This window comes from Biomphalaria glabrata, chromosome 5 (genome assembly GCF_947242115.1).
Source record: "Biomphalaria glabrata chromosome 5, xgBioGlab47.1, whole genome shotgun sequence".
Lineage (NCBI taxonomy): Eukaryota > Metazoa > Mollusca > Gastropoda > Planorbidae > Biomphalaria > Biomphalaria glabrata.
In genome coordinates this window covers 51,275,645-51,298,623 of record NC_074715.1, presented here as the reverse complement: position 1 = coordinate 51,298,623, position 22,979 = coordinate 51,275,645, and the positions used below count along the sequence as shown (strand labels likewise).

At 40.2% G+C, this 22,979-nt stretch overlaps 1 protein-coding gene across 2 annotated transcripts in view; it reads left to right on the top strand.

Moving 5' to 3' along the window:
- The window catches only part of LOC129926477 (trissin receptor-like), an 84,375-nt gene extending 61,839 nt beyond the window's left edge, over positions 1-22,536 (top strand). For both annotated transcript variants that reach the window (XM_056030717.1, XM_056030718.1), the window contains exons 5-7: positions 10,837-11,018; positions 12,255-12,384; positions 20,820-22,536. In XM_056030717.1, coding sequence (XP_055886692.1) covers positions 10,837-11,018; positions 12,255-12,384; positions 20,820-21,524 — 1,017 coding nt within the window. In that variant the 3' untranslated portion in view covers positions 21,525-22,536. The remainder of the gene's footprint in view (positions 1-10,836; positions 11,019-12,254; positions 12,385-20,819) is intronic.
- Positions 22,537-22,979: the final 443 nt, after the last annotated feature.

Below are 22,979 nucleotides of genomic sequence, written 5' to 3'. Positions count from 1 at the left end.
AATAAAATATCATAGTTTTAGCGGCCCCCGAAAGGGGAAAAGACGCTATTAGTTTTGTGTGAAATGTCTGTCCGTCTGTCCCGTTTAGATCTCGTAAACTAGAAAAGATATTGAAAATCGGAAGGCACAATATTTTAGACCATTTAAAGTTCTGATGCAAAGGCTACTTTTTTTTTCTGAAAGCGAAAAATCTAATTTTTAAAATCATTTATGCAAGTATTTGTTAAAGAGAAAAAGCTAATTAGTATGCATTAAAAGTTAGACCTAATTTAAAACAAATAGTAATCTTATCATTTTCCTATACATATTTTTGTTGCGGGGTTCTGTGACATTTTATCAATTCGAATAAAGAGATTAAGCCTTCAAAAAATTAGATAAATTATAAGACATCAGCTAGACCAGGGGAGGCGCGGTGGCTGAGCGGTGAAGCGTTTACGACCGGGGGTTCCGGGTTCGAATCATGGTGAAGACTGGGATTTTTAACTTTGGAATCTTTGGGCGCCACTGAGTCCACTCAGCTCTAATGGGTACCTGACATTAATTGGGGAAAAGTAAAGGCGGTTGGTCGTTGTGCTGGCTACATGACACCCTCATTAACCGTAGGGCACAAAAACAGATGAACTTTATATCATCTGCCCTATAGACCACAAGGTCTGAAAGGGGAACTAGTTAGGTCAGGTTCACATCTAACTTTACATTCACATTCACCTATCCTTTGATCTGCTGGACCGTTGGGGCACTACACAAGATCTGTTAACCTTCTTTCTCCATTCTTATCTCTCATTTTGTTTTTGATATAATTTCATTCGGATGTTTTTTTTCTGAAAATATTGAGGCCTGCCTGGGTGGACCACTTCGGGGGCCGATTTTGAGTTTGTGTTTCCACACAAACTGTCTTTTGTAACCTTGTTATTATTTAAGCTTACACAAACTCAAATACGTCGCTTTTTTCACGTTTTGTGACGAATTTCTACAAAGATCCTGAAGGAAGAGAAATATTACAACTTCTGTCGACTCCCCCACATTATCAATGTAAAAATTACATTTCCATTTTTAGCGGTCCTCGAAAGGGGAAAAGACGCTTTCAGTTTTGTGTGGTCTGTCTGTTTGTCCGGAATTTTTATGGAATTTGTTTTTTTTAGACTTTAAACAAGAGATTGACGCTTTACAAAACAATAACATTAATTAGATAATCATTATAGGATATCTGTATCAGTTCAGGTTCACATCCAACTTCACATTCACTTTCACCTATCCCTTGGTCTGCTGGACCGTTGGGGCACCACACAAGATCTGTCAGCCTTCATTCTCCAATCGTCTTGTCATTTGCCTTTGATATAACTTCATTCTGATATTCTTTCTGAAAATATTGAAACCTGTCTTTTTACATGCCTGGGTGGACCACTTCGGGGACCGATTTTGAGTTTGTTTCCACACAAACTGTCTTTGTAACATTGTTTTAGAATGTATTGGGTGTGTCTCTGAAGTATACTAAAAATAAACCCACTAATGGAATACTTCATAGTAATATAGTAATAAAGTAATTAATATTTTAAGTGAACGTTACGAGGGCTTAACTCTTTCTCTCCTAACTGACAATATTGATGTTAATTGCTGCCCATCAAATTAAACTAAATCAAATTTTGGTTTTATAAACTTTAGTTTGTGTTACATAAAGAAAGACACAAAGATAAAGGCACATTCCTCGTCCCATATGCTAGGACAAATTTGTAGAAATGCTCCTTCTTCCCTAGTGCTATTAGAGCATGGAATGGGTTGCCTGAGCTAGCCAGGAAAACCATTGACTTGGCAGAATTTAAGTCATTGGTTAATATACATGACTGAATGCATGACGCGTAGGACTTTACCATCTTCTTTATTTGAAGTAACGTCTGTATTATATAGGATAAGATAAGGTAAGATAAGAGCATGGAATCTACTATAATTCTATAGCTAATATAATATTTCCTGATAACAAACGAACAAAAAGTTTTTGAAGTTTTATCATAACAGGGTAGTGAACCACAAATGTGCAAAATAACTCCACCGCACTGTGGAAAGACTTGTGACATCAGCATCAAACTAAAATCATGAGAAGGGCTACAGTAGTATGTTAGTGAACTCCCTTGTATTCTCAACAGTTTTAAATTAAACAAGAAGATCCTTGAGACATTTTACGGCGCGACTGTACAAAATCTGCTAACATACGGAATAAGTTGTTGGCAAGGCAACGCCTCATCTAAACTGTTGCAACGTCTAGAAAACATCATTAAAAAGCATCAAAAAATTACACTCACAACATTACCACATTTAAAGGAACTTTTTGAACAAACGTGCCTAAGAAAAATCGAAAAAATTTTTAAAGACAACGGCCACCCGCTCCATCAGAACTACGCTAGGTCGTCGCGAAGTGGACGACTGCTGTCATTCAAAACAAGAACGGAGCGGTACAAAAACTCGTTCGTACCTCACTCGGTCAGACTCATTGATCAGGGAACATGAAATGCAACAAGATACCTGTTTGTAGTCGCTGAATGAACTCTTTATGTTGTCTGTTGTATTTATGTGTATTTTTCTGTTGTGTTGTCTTTATATGAGAAACGAGTCCTTGTAATCACAACAAATTTCCGTAAGGATCAATAAAGCAGTCTTAGTCTTAGTCTTATTCTTTCTTCTCTTTCTAACCTGTCAATAAAATTGTCAGTTGTAGTTACAGTTGATTGACAGGCCATGTTAAGTATGGACGTTATTGGCGTAAACATTAGATGATACAATAAGTTGATAAAAAAAAAACTGAACATTTTTTTTCAAACGAAATAAACCTAATTATTCTTGTCAAAATTATAATCTTCTTTTTTTTTCAATTTAAAAACACTGAAACAAGAAAAAAATTAAATCTTCAATCATGTCATTATGCGTCTTCTTCTAGGACTCCGTTGTGGATCTGTACGTCGGGTTCTCTTATCTTTATCATTTCAACGTCTAAACCAACCGGATGTAATTCTCCCCCAACTCCAAGGATGTCAGTTGTATGAGACTTGAGTAAAAAGAAAGGAAAAAAGAGGACATGAAGAGTTGGGGATCCCTCGGTGATTGTCCGTTAGCTTGTCCATCTGGGGTTAGGTAATCAACTCACTCTGTCTGTCTGTCTGGTAGAAACCTTGAACACGTTATTTCTCCCGCACGCGTTCTCGGATCCAATTGAAACTTGGCACAATTATGTCTACTACCTTACAAAGCAAGAATCAGTATTTTAAAAAAAAAAATTACTTAATTAATTATTGGTAATTAACTATTTTTGTTTGGTATTGAACAAGGGAAAGAAATTGTACTTGACCGATTTGACAGTATAAAAAAAAAAATTTAGTCCCCTATATACTCTGTCCATAAGCACCTCACCGGCACAGTGGTTAGTTTATCGGCTTGGAGAGGCTTGAATTCAAGTCGTACACCTTTATATAATACATTTAAAAAGCTATTCACGTAACCTTTAACCATATTCTGTCTCCAAACTAATTGATACAAATACACTTAATATAACCTTTGGTTTTTAATGGGGGGAGGTTAAAAATATTTTTCTCATTTTATTCTTACTGTTTATACACAATTTAAAAAAAAATAAAAAAAAGCTCAGTACAGAAATGATTACACAGACATAAGGGAGTCTGATTATAAACACAGATCCAGTCTGTCCGAAAGCCATAATTTATATTGCCGTTACTGTGGTGCATAGATAACATTCATAGCTGGGACTACTTAGTTGAACAATATGTTTGTAAAAGAACAGGTCATGCTATATTTGCATTTTTATTGCTGATTCGGGCATTGAACTCAGATTATGGCCAATGTTATTGACACGCTAATAAAACTAAAATGCAACAAGATAGAAGAGTGCAAACCGTAGGCGAACTTGCGAGTTCGTTGTCAGCTAATGTGGGGCAGATTTTCATATTTGTGCATGAGACATACATACTAAGTTTGAAACAAAATCTTTCTTATACAACAGTACGTGTCAATATTTTGGTATATGAGAACCCGAAAAGTGCAGCCTAAAAACATTTTTGAAACTGTATACAAATTAAGTTAGTCTAATTTGCTACTAACTGATCCTACGTACATGCATTCAACTATATTTGCTAAGGAACTTAATGACAAAATCAAAGGTAAAAGAAATGTTTTGTAAAACCTGAAATAGATCACTTTAAAGGGCAGTAATTTACCTGTAACTTATTCAAATTTAATACTTGCACTCTGTATTTATCTAAGTCTAGCTTCGTCGGTGGCAAGCCATAAAATTAAAAAGTTTTCCCCAAATAATGTCGGGTACCCATTAGAGCAGGTGGACTCTGAGGCGCCCCATTGAGGCCAAAATTAACAATCACAGTCGTCACCAGGTTTCGAACGCCAGACCTCGGTCCGGAAGCCAAGCGCTTTACCACTCAGCGTCCCGAGACATGACGTTAAACTGCGCTCCTCTTTCCTTAGCACTTTTGGAGCTCAAAAGTGCCCTACTTCTTTTCTATCATTGTGTCTGCCTCCTCTTTTCCTAAGTCTGCCTTCATTGATCATCACACTGTCTCCTTAACTTTAAATTCTCACTACGTCCTAGACCAGTCCGTTTGCCGTAGACTGCGACGGGTAAGGGGGGGATAAAGAGATCCTGGTATTTGAGTGGTGGCTATCTGAGGATAAACCACAACAACACAACACTTTGGCTCCAAGTTCCCCTAGACCTGATACCCAGATGGCCCGCTCTGGGTCAACCGGCTGGTCATGCCGAGCTACCAGCATAGGTCGTCGACCTATGCTGGAGGGCGGTGGCTGGAGGGTCAATCAGGGAGCTGCTGTATCGGACACATGCCCGATGCAGCAGCTGACTTTGTATAGCACCTGTGTAGCCCTGGCGGGCTCATTCTGGACTTCCGAATGGCCCGTCTTCTTGTTGGACTCGATGGCGGGTGGGGAGCACAGGTGCCGAATTAACAAGAATATATATGGACAAAAAAAAACCCAATAAACTACTTGCCCCAGATTTAAGTCTGGGCAAGTGACGCCGTATTGAGGCAAAAAAGGAGGAGGCCACAAAAAGCTGTACTACCTGGCCATCATTTTTCGTGGTCAGGTGCACAGAGGAGGGGAAAAGTCTGACAAAGCTGAGCCCTTTCCTTATCTATAAGGGACTCAAGTCAGTAGTGGGAGAGCCCAAGAGTGTGTCTAAGCTACACAAATCAATGGAACTTCTTGTAGAAGTAGATGGCAAGACACACTCTGATGGGCTTTTAAAATGCAGAAGACTCTGTGATCTCCAAGTGGAAGTCATGCCACACAAGAGTCTGAACACCAGCAGAGGTGTAATTAGCTCTAGGGACCTACTGGAATGTTCCGAGAAGGAAATAGTGGAGGGCATTGAAGGAGTCACCCATGCCCGGCGCATTACCAGGCGCAGGGATGGTGAGGAGGTCAAAACCGCCACTATTATCCTCACATTCGGAACTAGGACACCGCCAGAGTATGTGAAGGCAGGATACCTACGAGTTCCAGTGAGGCCCTACATACCTAACCCCACGAGGTGCTTCAAGTGCCAGGGTTATGGACACGGCGCGGCAGTCTGCAAGAGGAACACTGTGTGTGCCAGATGTGCTGGAGAGGGTCATGAGGACAAGGGCTGCACAGCCCAGTTCAAGTGGCCAAACTGTCAAGCTGGCCACTCAGCCAACTCCAAGGACTGCCCTGTGTGGAAACAGGAGGTTGCCGTGCAGGAGTACAAGGCAAGAAATGGATGTACCTTCAGCCAGGCGAAATCGGCTGTACTGGCCAAGGGCCAATTCGGCTTGACAAAGACCTACGCTCAGGCTGTTGCTAAGATAGGAAGATCCATAGCCACACAGACGGACACATTCACCCCACCACCCCCTCCTCCTCCTCCAACTCAGAAGAAAACACCGCCAAAGAACACACCTCTGAAGAAACAAGAAAGCCCTGTTGTCATGCTAAAGAACTGGTTCTCTGTGCTCAATGATGAGAGCATGGAGACTGAGCAGCATGTCAAAACCAATACTCCGGGAGAACCCGGAGACATCATGTCTGACACAGGTTCTCCTCAGAGAACCCAGCCAGACACCCCAACCTCTACCGAATTAGAGGTTGACCAACTCCCTAAGGGGAGAAATCAAAGCGGAGAGGATGCCCGAGGTGAGAGAGGAGGAAATGACCTCCGCTCTAACCAGAGGGATCTCCCCTCTCCAGAGAGAAAGACTTCCCCCAAAAGGGGGTTGTCCTCTTCTCCATCCAAACCCAAGAATAAAAATACCAAGGTCACTGGAATAAAGGGAAACCCCTCCGGGGGCCTCCCAAGGCCAAATAGCTCCAAGTAGGTCATCTAGAATAAGCCATGGATTCCAGAATTGTACAGTGGAATTGTAGAGGCCTCAAGGCCAATTACGAGGAAATGCAGCTACTGATGGACTCTGAGACTCCTGTAGCTGTCTGCTTACAGGAAACATTTCTGAAAGATTGCATCAGCTTTCGAAGCTACCGTGCTTATAGCAAGAATGTTGAGGATGCAGAGAGAGCATCAGGTGGAGTCTGTATCCTTGTGAAGGATAGCATCCCCCATAAGAGGGTAGAACTACAGACCACACTACAGGCCGTAGCAGCTAGGATAACCCTTCACAAGGTTATCACTTGCTGCAGCCTGTATCTACCACCAGGCACTCCATTAAACCCAACATACATGGAGGACCGACCTATTGAAACAACTCCCCCGGCCTTATTTAATCCTTGGGGATTTCAACGCCCATAACTCGATATGGGGATCCAACAATACCGACACAAGAGGTCGTATGCTGGAGGATATCTTCCTCCAACATGATTTATGCATATTAATGATGCATCACCGACCTACTTCCACCCAGGAACTGGATCACTCACATGCATTGACCTCACCGTATGCGTCCCCGGTCTTCTTTAAATGGTCAGTTAGAAATGATCTACGGGGAAGTGATCACTTCCCAATCATCATTACTAACAATCTCCCTTCATTAGGACGACCTCAGCGGTGGAAACTGAATAAGGCCGATTGGGAACAATTCCAAAAAAAGATGCTCCGAGGATATCACAGAAAATATCCTCGATGAACAGAACTCAGCTGATACCTTTGCTAGCAAGCTACTAAGTATAGCCAGGAAAGTTGTACCCCTAACCTCTGCAAATCCAAAACGGCCTAGCAAACCATGGTTTGATACAGCTTGCAAAAGTGCTATTGGCGATAGGAAAAAACGACTGGCTGCATTTATAAAGAATCCTTCCCAGGAAAACCTAAAGCTATTCAGGATAGCTAGAGCAAAGGCTAGACAAACCATACGGTCAGCCAAAAGGAATTCCTGGAGAAGTTTTGTCGGCGGTCTGGATGCCAAAACTTCTGCTAGAGCGGTTTGGAAGGCAGTAAGGCGAATCAAAGGGAAAGAATCAAATGCAATAGGGCATTTGAAAAACCAAGGACGAACTGTCACGTCCCCCAGAGAAATAGCTGACTGCCTTGCATCCTCAATAGCAGAAAAATCATCCACTGCACACTACACGCCAGAGTTCCAAAAAGTCAAAACCAGGGAGGAAAGACACCCCATTGATTTCAGGTCAGAGAACAATGAAGACTACAACAAACCGTTCTCGCTTGAGGAACTGAGGGAATCGCTGGACAAGTCACATGACACAGCGCCTGGAGAAGACGAAATCCGTTACCAGTTCCTCAAGCACCTTCCCGAACCCTCATTGGCAGTCCTGCTAGGGGTCTACAACTGTGTGTGGCAAACAGGCGCTTTCCCAAACAGCTGGAGGAAAGCCACAGTTATACCGATACCTAAACCGGGAAGAGACGGCTCTGACCCAGCTAACTATCGACCAATAGCACTAACAAGCTGCATCTTCAAAACCATGGAAAGAATGATTAACAGTAGGCTGGTCTGGTACCTGGAAAGGAATAAAGTGATCTCAAACTACCAGTGCGGATTCCGGCAGGGGCGGACAACAACTGACCACCTGGTAAGGCTGGAAGCTTATATTAGAAATGCATTACTCAGAAGAGAACATCTAGTAGCTGTATTCTTCGATATAGAAAAGGCCTATGACACAACCTGGAAACATGGCATTCTACGTGATCTGGCGCTTATGGGGCTTAAGGGACACCTCCCCCATTTTGTGGAGGAATTCCTGAAAGATCGAAAATTTCAGGTTCGAGTGGGCAACTCCGCTTCTGACACTCATGACCAGGAAATGGGTGTACCCCAGGGCAGCATTCTGTCAGTCACCCTGTTCAACATTAAAATAAATAGCATCATAAATGCGCTGTCCCCTGGCATAGAGTGCTCTTTGTATGTTGATGACTTTGTCATTTTTACTTATGGGAAAAACGTGAACACCTTAGAAAGAAAATTACAGTTATGTTTAAACAAAATTCAGTCTTTCCCACTCTGTCTGTCTATCAGACTCTCTCTCTCTCTCTTCTGTCTCTCTCTGTCTCTCCCACTCTGTCTGTCTATCAGACTCGCTCTCTCTCTCTGCCTCTCTAGCTCTCTGTCTCTTCCACTCTGTCTATCAGACTCTCTCTCTCTCTTCTGTCTCACTCTGTCTCTCCCACTCTGTCTGTCTATCAGACTCTCTCTCTCTCTCTGCCTCTTTAGCTCTCTGTCTCTCCCACTCTGTCTGTCTATCAGACTCTCTCTCTCTCTGTCTCTCCCACTCTGTCTGTCTATCAGACTCTCTCTCTCTCTCTCTCTGCCTCTTTAGCTCTCTGTCTCTCCCACTCTGTCTGTCTATCAGACTCTCTCTCTCTCTCTGTCTCTCACACTCTGTCTGTCTATCAGACTCTCTGTCTCTCTCTGTCTCTCACACTCTGTCTGTCTATCAGACTCTCTCTCTCTCTCTTCTGTCTCTCTGTCTCTCCCACTCTGTCTATCAGACTCTCTCTCTCTCTCTCTGCCTCTCTAGCTCTCTGTCTCTTCCACTCTGTCTATCAGACTCTCTCTCTCTCTCTTCTGTCTCTCTCTGTCTCTCCCACTCTGTCTGTCTATCAGATTCTCTCTCTCTCTGCCTCTCTAGCTCTCTGTCTCTCCCACTCTGTCTGTCTATCAGACTCTCTCTCTCTCTCTTCTGTCTCTCTCAGTCTTTCCCACTCTGTCTGTCTATCAGACTCTCTCTCTGTCTCTGCCTCTCTAGCTCTCTGTCTCTCCCACTCTGTCTATCAGACTCTCTCTCTCTTCTGTCTCTCTCAGTCTTTCCCACTCTGTCTGTCTATCAGACTCTCTCTCTCTCTATCTCTGCCTCTTTAGCTCTCTGTCTCTCCCACTCTGTCTGTCTATCAGACTCTCTCTCTCTCTGTCTCTCCCACTCTGTCTGTCTATCAGACTCTCTCTCTCTCTCTCTCTCTCTGTCTCTCCCACTCTGTCTGTCTATCAGACTCTCTCTCTCTCTCTCTGTCTCTCCCACTCTGTCTATCAGACTCTCTCTTTCTATATTTCTGTGACTCTCAAATATTCTCTGTCTATTTTGTATCTCTCTCTCTCTTTCTCCCTCTCCCATTGCTTATCTGTTTATGTCTTTCTCTCTTTGTGTATCTCACATTCTCTCTATTTTTCTCTATCTTTGTCTCCCCCCCCCTCTGTCTTCCTTTCTGTCTCTCTGTCACTCTCTCTCTCCCAGTATCAGTCCTTTTTTTTTCTCTCTCTCTCCCACTGCTTGTCTCTCTGACTTTATGTTTGTCTCTATCACATTCCATGTGTCTATCTCTCCATCTTTATCTCTGTCTCTCGGTCTCTCTTTCTCTCTCTCTCTCACTGCCTCTCGTCTTTTCTCTCTTTTAAGGTCTCGGGAACTTAAAAACATTTTTGTATGACCCCAACAAATATAACATCAACCCAATCAATATCTACGTAAACAGCCGGATGTCGTCTGTTCAGACTATATTAATGTCCGCGTGTCGAATAGCGTGATAAGCCTTTTGGCTAAAGGGAGACAAATTGACACGAGTAATGCTTCAACATACTGAATTGTCGTTCCTGTTTAGTTTAGTTTAGTAAGACTGGGTCTCGAGTTTACAAGAACATTTTATTTTCGTCCTAATAAAATAACAATATGTTTCCTAAGATGTCCAGAAATACGTTAGCCTATAGAAGGAATTTTTTTCCCCTATTTGTTAATGAGTCTGGTCATTTGTTGAACCAATCAGACCAACGTCTAAGTATAGAACTAGTGTGGTAACCGGAAAGGGGAATTAATAGATAGACTTTTACATTTTTAAACTATAAATATAAAAGAAAAATTTGACAAAAATGAGAGGACCAAAAAAAAAGTTTATTATCTATGTATAAAATTCTCCTCATGCGGTACACCACAACAATACAAAAGTCATGGAAAGATAACTCTTTTATTTCTGCGAGTCGTGCTAGAGTTATCCCACGTAACTTTTCGCGGTGACAGACAGCGAGACTCGTATCTTATTTTATAAAATAGACACCGTACTTCAAAAAGAAGACAATTACGTCATACACTAGTGCATAAATATATCATCATCATGATCTGTCCCTTGACTTTAGTCGTAGAGGTGCTGTGACAGGTCAAGTTACCAAATCCCTCCACTTTTCTAGGTCAGCATCAGGATCTCAAGGGAGAGGTTGGTTTATTGTTGTACGACTTCTAGATTTTCTTTGCACGAGCCTTAGAAGATATATTTTTAAACATAACATTTTTGCATTATTAATTCTCTTTGATATCATGAATAATAGCACTTCTCAAACCGAGTCTCTGTCACGATATTTGTGTTTGTTTTTGTTTTTTTTTCAGATATCCATTTGGGTTTTGTCGGCAGCGTACAATTCTCCGGACATCCACAATTTTACTGTATTCAAAGCTGAAGATCCAGTCAGTAACGGGACTGTCTCCTTCTGTCTGCCCATTCGTCCTATTACCAATTTGAGAAATTATTACTCCATCAACTTTGTCGTCTGGTACATACTACCTTTGGGGTAAGAGAGATTGTAATTATTATTTTGAATGTAAGAGCGGTCACTCTGTCTAAAGAAACCAAAAATATAACCTATTTTTTTTTATTTATGTATCTGCCACTTAATTTATGCACATGTGCACGTGCTCAAAGCATAGAGATAAAGGCACAATCCTCATTCCATATGCTAGGACGCATGTGTACAGTACCAACCCACCTGCCTCCCTTGTACCATTAGCGCATCAAATTGGTTGCCTGAGCTAGCCAGGAAAACCAGTGAGATGTACTCCTAGACCCCCAACTCATTCTTTCATTCTCGTAGACCCTCTGGAAGTAAAGGCACATTCCTCGTTCCATATGCTAGGACGCATGTGTACCAACGCTCCTTTCTCCCTAGTACCATTAGCGCATCGAATTGGTTGCCTGAACTAGCCAGGAAAACCAGTGAGATGCACTCCTAGCACTCCATGGATCCGTATAGACCACTTTGAGAATCACTGGTCTAGACCGATGGTAACTCCTTCCAAAAAGTTGAATGAAAGCAACAAGTCCGTCTGAATGAGTTCCAGGCAGATTGCTTTCACTGTTTTATTTTTCTGAAAGCACTGATCCTACAACACCCGTGATAACTATCACATCTGCCTTTCGATTGACCGCTAATGAGAAAACAATTGCTATTGGGTTAGGACAGGATGTTGTGACTTTCTTCCACCACTGCCAATGCAATGAACTTGGTTCCCTTTTGTCAAACCAACGGGGCTCTGCTTTGGACGCAAGTGCAAGAAGCTTTTCCCAAAAACTTTGTATAGTTTAGACCCTTGATATGACGATAAATTCAATTTGAATTCATTTAAAGACCGCGTCACAAACCAAGAGGATTGGAGACAGGGTTACTGCAGATGTTGTACCCCATGATGACCTGATAACTGTCGTAAAAACGCTAGCTAAAAATCTATAGCCATATTAGAAGGTTTTCGATGCTCTCAAGACCTTCCTTCACGGAACAGTACCAGGAAAAAGAAGAGGACAACATAAAAGAATGGACGGGTCTGCCTTTGAAGAAGCTTCCAAACTAAGGCAAAAGACAGAGAGGAATGGAAAAAGACGGTTGACAAATCTTGCATGGTGCCCCAACGGACTAAGGGATGGGTAAAAGGTAAAGGTAATGAAGATAAATTAAAGTTTGGTGGTTTCTGTCCTACATCTTACATTCAAAACACCGTAAACCTTGTATAGCCTCTATATTTGTTTGTCACAGGGTCATGATCTTCATGTATACCAAAGTTTGTTGTGCCTTGTGGCAGAGCGGGAAGCTGACGTGTCACAACTCACAGAACACTTTGCTCTTGAGGCCAGTCTCGTGTCGAGACTCTACACCAACGAGGCAGGTGAGAGAAATAGACTTTTATTTATTTTTATCTACAAAGCTTGTATCAACTCACTCTGACTGTCTGTCTGTCTTTCTGAATGTCTTCTTGTTTATCTAACTCTATGTTTGTTATTTGTATCTATCTGTGTTCAAGATATAGATAGTATAGATGACTAGAGCAGATTCAATTCAAGATTTTATTTTGAAAAAGTATAAGCCCAAGTTCCCATAAACAATCAAATTACAAGGACAATCATTCGTAAGTAAAATCACTAAACTTAGAGGCACTTCAGGACAGAAGAATAAAAGTAAACACTAAACCATAGCTTACAAAATAGAAAAACAAAACATTATGAAATACTTGAAAGACGCAAACATAGAGGCACATTTTTCTTCCATACACTATTATTATTATTATTATTATAGCTTTTATATAGCGCTACTTTGATGCTTATAGCATGCTCAGAGCGCTTTGGTCCTATCTCATTTGTGGACCAGTGGGGAGGAGGGGTATCTAGGAGTTGGTTTTCCGTGCTGCCTTTAGGCGCTCAGTAAACACAACTCTGCCCGAGTCGGGCAGAACTAGAACTAGAACTAATTTCTACAATTGCTCCTTCTTTCCTTGTGCCATTAGAGAATGGAATGGGTTGTGTGAATCAACCAGGAAAACAAGCGACTTCGCGAACTTTAAGTCATTGATTAACACGCATGACTAGATTGGCACATGAAATGCGTAGGACTTAATTACCTTATTTTTTGAAGTACCTTCTACAATATATAAGATAGGAAGATAGCTTTAACAATTATTTACGAAGTCTAAACCCAACAAATTTAGTAATATCTGTGAATAGTGAAGTATTAGTTTCCCTTGTGGCTATCAAACAAATTTTTTTTTTTTAAATTGATTCATGTCTTGTCTATGTCAAAGAATAATTGTGCAAAGTTTGAACCTGATCCGAGAATGGGTTTCGTAGAAATAACATGTACATACGTTTTTACCAGACAGACAGTAGACAGAGTGGGTTGATATAACGATTGTAAAAAACAATAAAAGGTTATGCTAAAAATCTAGTATCATTTTATTTAGTTTTTCAACATATCTAACGATTTTCTATTAACTGTTTATGTTTTATTTAAATTATTTAATAAAATTTTTAAAAAATATAATTCTAAGCTGCAATTTTGTTTGTGAATTCCGAAAGCTTAACATAGATCTCAAAACATTTAAATGAGGACTATAAATGTACACATCTTATTGCACATGGTACATCTAAAAAGAAATGTCCCCCCAGGCGAAAGTGGAACGGTTTGTATTAAATGCATTCATCTGGCGATGTTTTCACAGTAACAGAGCTTTTAACTACTGATTTCAACCGTCTTGGGTCTGAATAGAGCGGAAAGTACATTTAAAATGCATTTATTTTTCCCCACTTTAAATAAGCACATAATGTCGCTGTGCTGACTGCCTAAAGCCCTCGTAAACGATTTGTTTGAGGAACAGGTTCATCAGATTGTAGTTAGACTGTAGTTTGAAAGAAAGCCTTCAATTTAAGAGTGTTGCAATAATTTTTTTTTTCTAGATTTCATTGTCCTGATAATTAAGACCATAAATGTGAGTCATCACTCAAGATTGACTAGTATTTGATTTAGTAAAGAGCACAGAAAGATGTGAAAAATTATCGTTAAGACCAGTGATTCCCAAACGCTTTCCCTTAACGGAACACTTCGCGCATTCTGAGAATTAAACTGAACATCAGGTCTGATGGAACCCTAGGGTTCCGAGGATTACGGTTTGAGAAACACTGGCTTAGACACACTAGCGAAAAAAAAAATTTAAAATAATTTTTTAGGATACGTTTAGAGATAAATTGTCAGGGAGAATTGTATGTCAAAATTTTTTTCTGTTTTGTTAGTAAAAATTGTTGGGAATTAAACATGAGTTGAAAAAAACTTGTTTTATATATTATATGAATTTAAAAAAGTGAGTGACCTGTGGCAGAGCAGACATGGCGCGAAGGGTTCATCACATCCAGGTCCATGACGAATAGGGGCGCGGAGGGGGGGGGGTGAGGAACTGAAAGAGAGTGGTTTACTAGTTTTAAGAGATGAATATATAGTCAGAGGCGTAGTGAGCAAAACGTGCGCCCGGGGCAAGAAACTTTTATTGGCGCCCCCTTTCCCAATTGTTCATGAACATCACATAAAAATATAGGCTTATTAATACAAAGTATTTGACAATAATAATAATATACAAATAACCTTATAATCTAATATATGTTTAGCGCCTCTATGCGTGTGGCGCCCTCCCGAGGGTGGCGCCCTTAGCATCGGACCCTCTTTTCCCCCCTCAATACACATCTTTGCACTTTGATGCATAGTCTCGATGGTCACGAGATTGAATTGAATCCTGCAGACTACCACTGTCCACCTCCTTACTTACTTAGGTCCTCCCCCGCCGTTCGGCGCATTGGTCAGCAAGCTGTCTCCACAAAGATTTGTCACTGGCAATGTCTGAAGCCTCCTGCCACCTGGTGTCCACTGTTCTGAAGTCCTCCATGAAGGTGTGGCGCCAAGTTATACGAGGACGTCCCTGTTTGCGCTTTTTTCGCATTGGCCTCCATGTGATCGCAACTCGTGGTATGCGTCATTCATTTTGTCGGAGAACATGTCCCGCAAACCTCATCCGACGCTCTGTCACAACCTCACTAAGTGTTCGACTCCCAGTTCGGCATAGGATTCCCTTGTTTGAGACCCGATCCTTAGCCCAGGGAAAAAGATTGTTCTACAATGTTAAAATTTTGATTTAAGACGTAAGTATCGAAACAAAAAGAAAGCCTATGAAACACTGATAATGGCATCAAAGTGTGTTTGTTATGACAAAATATTCAATAAGGAAACAGTTATTTAAAAGAGGTCTCTGAGTGTAAGAATACAATTGTAAAAACGTCACTGTTGAATTATGTGTAAGGATAATACTTGATACTTGGTGTTTGTAGAATGGTTTACATGTTTCCGATGTTCCTTCTGAGTTGAAGATAATTTACCTTTTAGTCAAAACCTGCCGCATGACGACGGGGGAAGGCAGCAGGCAAAGTATAAACCCTGGACCATCATAACAATCAAACCACAGTCCAGCGCGCCAACCTGTATATGTATCGGTACCTGATGACCACCTGTTTTTTTTTCTTTTTTTGTTGTTGTGTTGTTGTTGTTGTTGTTTTTTTGTTGCCACACTACACCATCTTGTTTTTTTTTTGTTTGTTTGTTTTTTAGGGGGAAAGCGGAAAGGGAGGGGGAGCCCTATCACATCCACGAGTTCAGGCCTATTGGTACCTGACAATGACACTTTGTGAATAACATTACGAGAAAATTTGAAATAAAAGAGGGGGGGGGGGATAGGCAATGGATATAGTTCACAGAAAGAAATCCGACTGATTACTGTCACTAATAAAATGTTTTTCCAAGTATAATTTACTAATGGCAGCTGTCGCGACTTTTTTTCTCAGTATTTTGTAAACTTGAAAAAAAATGTCTGATGGATGTCCATCCGAAATGTAAAAAAAAGAGACTATGACACATTCATTCGTGATCAAAGCAGTGCTACGTGTAGCTCTCTTTTTAGTGCTGTAGTTGTTGTTTTTTTCTTTATTTGTCCTGTGTCTCTTTATAGAATGTTGTAAGGGCTGTAATTGTTAAATGTGACAATTAATTGAATCTCCTTCAAAATAGTATTTATAATTTAGAAACCTCATTTTCAAAATGACTTTTTCAAAGTTAAAACTGCCCCCAGATTTGTTTCTTCTAGCGACTCTTTTAAGTGTGACAAATTGACAAAGCCATTGAATAGGCCACAGACCCTTAATGTCCCAGAGAGGGGTCTCGACTTCCAGTGTACTTTTTTTAACAGCGGAATATTTATCAAAGTGTGTGGGTGATTAGGTCTGTTTATTGCTACTATTCAGAGAAAAAAAACGCATTCATTTAACTATATTTAAAACAATAACGGTTAATCCAGAGTATTCCATCCTCTTCCAACAGGAGAGTTTCAAACTCAAATCTTTGGTGTTTCCGGTATGCAGGATGGCTGCCTGGTCGTGCGGTTTGCGCGCTGGACTGTCGTTCGGATTTATCGACGGTCGAGGGTTCAAACCCTGCCCGCTCCCATCCCCTGTCGTCCTGCGGGAGGTTTGGACTAGGAAGTAAACTATCTTCAACTCTGAAGGAACATCCGAAACATGTAAAACATTTTTTTACAACACAACAACAAAAAAAAAAGAAACAAAAAAACAGGTGGTCATCCAGTACCGATACATATACAGGGTGGCGCGCTGGACTGTGGTTTGATTGTTATGATGGTCCAGGGATTATACCTTGCCTGCTGCCTTCCCCCGTCGTCCTGCGGCAGGTTTTGACTAGAAGGTAAATTATCTTCAACTCTGAAGCAACATCCGAAACATGTAAAACAGAAACAGAATACGGATTCATTTATACACTTTATATTTTAAAAAAATCAAATAATTATTTTGTACTGCAAAATTAAATTTGTAATCTTTGCACTCTTTTGGCGCACATTAATATTGAATCTAGTTGACAACAGTAGTCTTGTCTCCTTGACATTGTCTAGTCTATTTCCACGAGAATTGTGTTGACTAAACCTAAGACGGCAGCCTCATATAAAGGGGGACTAACTCAGCTTATACCACCACATCAGTCAAGTAAAGCTTCTTTCCCTTGTTCGAGATACCAAACATGTACCAAACCACGCGGGCACGTTGCCCTGCCTCATCGTGGCGCCCGCGTGGAAACGGCCATTTGAGGAAGTGGCTAGGCTAAATGGGTAGCAACACAGGACTCCCGTGGGGATGCCCACGGGTAGACGAGAGTCCACTCATTGCACGGGCGGAGTTGTAAATAAGTCCTCACAAACCTGTCACCAATCCATGCGCTGTTCCTCAAAGGGACCGTTACATAAATGGCGGGTCCCGCACAGTTAGCTTGGTACATTGAAGGAAAATGGCAGAAGATCCAGGTGCATTCTCGGCCTTTGGCCGTGTATCTAGCCCACGTGTCGGGGGTCAAACGCATCGGTCAACAGCAATGCTTTACATAGGCATTGTCTAGGGTCTCTCCCAAGCAGAACTGTGTGTTTTTTTTTTTTTTACTGTTTGGCGTCCAAGCAGGTTTTTTTTTCAAACTTAGGGCTCGAAGAGCCTTCGGCTCAGCCCTGCGACATTAACATTGTACCAAACCAAGTAATTTATTACCAAAACTTAATTAACTAATTGTTGTTGTTTTTTTTTTCATTCTTGTGTTGACTTCCTATTATGTACTTTTAGTTCTAAATGAATAATTGTGTCGAATCTCAACCCGAGAATGGTTGGTGAAGACAAAATGTGTTTAATTATCTACAGGAAGTAAACCATACAAATTTAGCCATCTCTATGAATACTGAAGGATTACTTTCCCTTTGTTAGTATCAAACAAAATATTTAAATGCCAGTAATTAACTATATATTAGGCCAACGGTTAACGAGCAGGGTGTCATGTGGCCAGCACAACGACCAACCACCTATACTATCCCCAACTAAAGTCAGGTACCCATTAGGAGTTGGGTGGGCTCAGGGGCGCTCTATAAATACCAAATTAAGAGTCTTCAACGAGATTCGAACCCAGTACGTCAGTTTCAGAAGCCAATGCTCAAACACTCAGCCCCCACGCCCCTACAGATCTATTATAAATTGATCCAAGCTAATTGATACAGCTGCGCTTAATATAAGCTCTGTTTGTTTGTTTTTTTTTTAGTTGTTTTTTTTTTTTTTTTGTTATTTTCTTATTTATTGATTGACGTCTTGTCTATGCCAATGAATAGTTATGTAAAGTTTTACATTGATACGAGAGTAGGTGAGGGAGAAATTACGTTTATACCTCTTACCAGACAGACACAGTGGGAGTGAGAGTAATTGGCAGAATATATTGAATCCTTTTTTCTTTGTTATTTCATTTTGTTTCGCATCTGTTCAGCAAAGCTGAGCTCAAGACTTGGCATCTTGACATATGTTATAGACGTCTGTCCTACATCGTACTAGTTACAAATTCGCCATTAGTCTGTCTATATCAAAGGAGCTACGTAAAAACAAAAAATCCAGAGTCTCGTAAACTGACCGTTAGAAATCCCCCTCGCCTAGTTCTTTGCCCCCCCCCCCCCCCCATGATGCCATATTCACGTGCTTGGACATGCCAATAGATTAATCCAATCCTGGATTAGACAGTTGCGGTCTTGTCACTTGGACTAGTATGTTCCTCCCATAAAGAAACGCCAATTCATACGTCTAGGTCAGGGTGACAAAATAAATGTTATCAACAGGTCTAACTTTTCAAAGTCAGTTTTTTTTTTTCTTTTTTTTTTATAAAATCGAGACTGCTAGATTGATGGGTCAATGACTGCCTCATGGTGGGGTGTATGCCTTAGGCTCTCGTTGCGATAGTTCCCAAGTTCTTCTTGCATGAAACTTGATTTTCCAATTTGCAATCATTATTGATGATGGAGCGCTCTGATCTTATCAATAACAACATACACAAGATTATTTTAGGGTTTGGAAAAAGGGGGGGGGGTGCAATATCTTAATTTTTAATCCTTCAAGCACTATAGGAAAAAAAAAAGCTTTTTCTTTATCCATGTATTCTTTCTTGACCTAAGTTTCATGTCTTTTTATCTTATGTTTTATTTCATGTTGTTGTTTTTTTTTCCTGTTTTTTTTATTTCATGTTTTTTTTTTTAATTTCATGGTTTATTGTCTTATTTCCTATTTTCACTCAGCTACAATCAGGACCGGCTTCACAAATTGCGGGGTCCAACCTAATTAATGCTAGCGAGGCCCCCCATATTTTTTAAACAACAACAACTACTACTATTAATTACATCATTATATCATCATTTACAATGGTTATGTCTGTGCTACATGTGGCAAAATATTTAGGCCACAGCTGGGGATGCGTAGTCACGGGAAATACTACACACCTCATTAATCTTCCGACTGGACGACAAGCCTTATCATTTATTATACAACATCAGGGGCGGACTTGGTGTTAAAATCGGCCAGGGCATTTCTATGCAATCCGGCCCACAAATTGTGTGCCATATGATGGGCATCCATTCATCCCTGCCATCCAAAAAATTGTTTAAAGTTTAATAATGTATCGAAAGTATTTAGCGTTTGAAAATTTTTTAAACTGTTTCATAAGCGCAATTACTAAATGAATAAAGTATAACACTTAGAATGGGGACTCTCTTAATGTTAAAAAATTCCAGATACCATATAAATAAATATATACATGTACTTGACATTCACATTCAATGACTATGATGTTTATGATTTAGTTTCACTCCTTGCCACTTTCTCAGACATATGGACTTCAATTTACAAATAAAACTCTTCATCCTCCATTATTTAACTGAAAATCTCACAAGGTCTTGGGAGCGCGGCGGCTAAGTGCTTATAATTCACAATAACGTCGATCTTTATAAGAAATAAAGGTCCTTATTTTCTTGTTAATCGTTTAGTATGTATAAAGAACAGGCGTCTACTGTAAGCACTATATACGGATGTATACGACAATGCCTCCAAATCCTCCCCGAAAATAATCTTTGCTACCACCATGAAAGAGAAGATTATAAAATTTTAATAAAATTTCCTGGCATTCATGCGTGGCCCTACCGGCTCAATTGGGTACCGGCCCACCGGGCATTTGCCCGAAAGCCAATGTAGCCAGTCCGCACCTAGTACAACATGTATGGGTAGCAACTCAAATAGGCGCCTGTGGTATGATATGATACACTAAGTATGTGAACTCTTTAAAAGCCTGTGTCAAGAGCCATGTGTCTTAAAAAAAGGACGAAAATAGTCTTGATTCGTGAATCTTATCTTTAAAATTACAGACCAAATAAAAGTTTATTGCCTCTGATATATAGCCACTAATTGACCTACTTTTTAAGTACCGGAGCGATTAGAGTCTCAATGTGTCTTTCGTTGTCCTGGATGATTCGACAAATATTATTATGCTCCAATTGCCTCCAATGCCATTAAGAAACGGGAAAATGCTTATATGAAGTAGTCCTGCAACTGAAATTGATAAAAAGGCTTTACACTCAGGGTAATAAAGTATTTTTATGTAAAAAAAAACAACAACAATTAAAGTTTTTAAAATCGTTTTTTGATTTTTAAATCAGGACATTTTTTAATACTAAAAAAACATTTCCTTTAATTTTTAAAAGATGAAAGCCTCTCGTTTAAAAAAAGATAATTTGACCATAAAATGATTTAAAGTGGGATTTTAAATATGCAATATAATAACAATAGTGTTTCAATATTTTTTTTTTCAAATTAAATTTTAATTAGTTGGTATAAATTTTAGAGTTTACAACAATATCGACATTAATTTTCTATGTTTTCGCAGGAAACTGTTCTATGCTATGAGGGATCCGTTACTGGTGTCCAGACACGGACGTTTCAAGGATCGTCATTCTCAAACAAAGGACCTCAATATAAAAGCAAAGCTCAAAATAATAATATCGCCAAAAGAACAGGGTCTTGGCATATTTTTCGAGAAGCACCTCGGAAAGGGAACCAAGTGGAGAGTCCATCTCCAGATGAGATGGACCAAGCTATTTTAGAAACTGAGCCACCAGGTCCTGATCAGCGGTGCTTCCCTGGGGCTAAAACAGGTAACAAATCCAGCCATCAGCAGCCTAAAAAGGCGAGACGTTACCTGTCGTGTGACTACACCTCTGAAGGAGACGCCACTTCTTCGGAGGATGGTGAGAAGGCTGGCAATAGCGTCCCAGCCACTCCAGAGGCGCGGCGTGCCAAGGGCCAGTACCGCATGCACTCTCTTCGGGTGATGTCCTCCAGGCGCCGCGTCATCAAGCTTCTTGTGGTTGTCATGGTGACATTCGCAGTGTGCGTCTTCCCCACCCACCTAATGTACCTTCTACTTTACTGGGAGATTTACCCCACTCCGGAGACGACCTACGATTGTCTTTCGCCTCTGAGCTACGTAATGTTGTACGGTAACAGTGCCCTCAACCCAATTCTGTACTGGCTTTTCTCAGACATGTTTAAGCAGAGTTTAGGCAACAAAATATGCTGTAGGAAGAAATAACGCTTAGGCCAACAATGAAATAAACAACCAAACTAAGTGTAACCAGTGCCCTTAATCCAATTCTTTACTGGATAAAATAATAAATAATAATTTGGCCAAATATGAAAAAAAAAAACAGCCCACTAAAGCGCTACGCCTCTGAAAGAGACACCACTTTTGTAAAAGAAATAATACTAAGGCCAACAAAGTCTGACCAGACTTTATGACTGATAAGCTTTCTTTTACCTGTTGTCGTATTTTAGAATTCCATTTTTATTTCAAAGAAAGAAAACCAAGATCTAGATGTTTATGATTTGGTCAAGTAAGATGGAGCAGAAGTGGAGAAAGATTTTCAAACCTCGATAGCATTAAGATCACGCCCTGTGGTTATTGGTGATAGTATCCATGACGATATAACAGAAATACAAATTGGCATGGTCAAGTAGTAAGCGCTTTCGACTGCCGTAACGATGCTCTCGAGTTCAAACCCGGCCTACTTCTAATATACCCTGCCGTCCTGCATGATGCTAAGGGCTAGGATGGAATCTTAATTTCTGAGGAACGTCCAATACCTGTTAAACTTGTTACGGTTCTGTGTCTTCGTTATTCTAAGGCTTTGTGGGATGCAGGTGCCTGGTTAACTATCTAAACTATTTCCAGGGTGTGATAGCTTTTCACTTCTATGTTAGAATTGAAAGGAATTACTCGCAAACAAGAAACAACTATACCAGTTTAGTGAGACTAAACATTGAGTCTTTCGTTTTTTGTTGATGTCACAACCTTAGCCAAATCTCATAGTCATTACAAAGTTATTAGACCAACAAGATAAGAGTGTATCATGCAACATCTGTATAGCTCTGATTATAAAGTTATTACATAGACTATTTTTGGGTAGGGTAAGCTGATTTTTGTGCCTTTATAAGGAAGTACTCTCAATGAAGTCTTGACGTTTTGCGTTCTAGAAAATGTTATGTATAAAATGTTATTTGCTAAGAATGTGAAACAGAAATACATTAAATATGATTTATATTAATAAATAAATAACTTGTTTATAAAGTGTTGGCCTGTCTTGGATCTATTTGTTAGCCACTATGTTGTACCATATGTGATCGTTTGCATTGCGTTTCATATTGAATGTTTCTGCTTTTAATTATTTTAGACAAACTGCAATGTAAAAATGAATGAAAACTTAGATTATACATTTGATGCCAAGGCGAGAACTACTGGTCTAAGCTGCTTGTGTTTGTATACATTTGATTCCAATGCGAGTCTTTCTCTCTCTCTTTGTCTCTCTGTTTTTTTCTCTGTGTCTCTTTCTCTCTGTCCTTCTCTTTCCCTGTTTCTGTCTCTCTCTTCTTCTCCTTGTCTCTCTCCTACTTCTCTATTGTTCTTTATCATTTTTCTCTTCTTTTATTCTTCTCACATCTCCACTCAATCCTTACAAGAGATGTTGTTGTTGCCTGGCCTTCTCTTTTT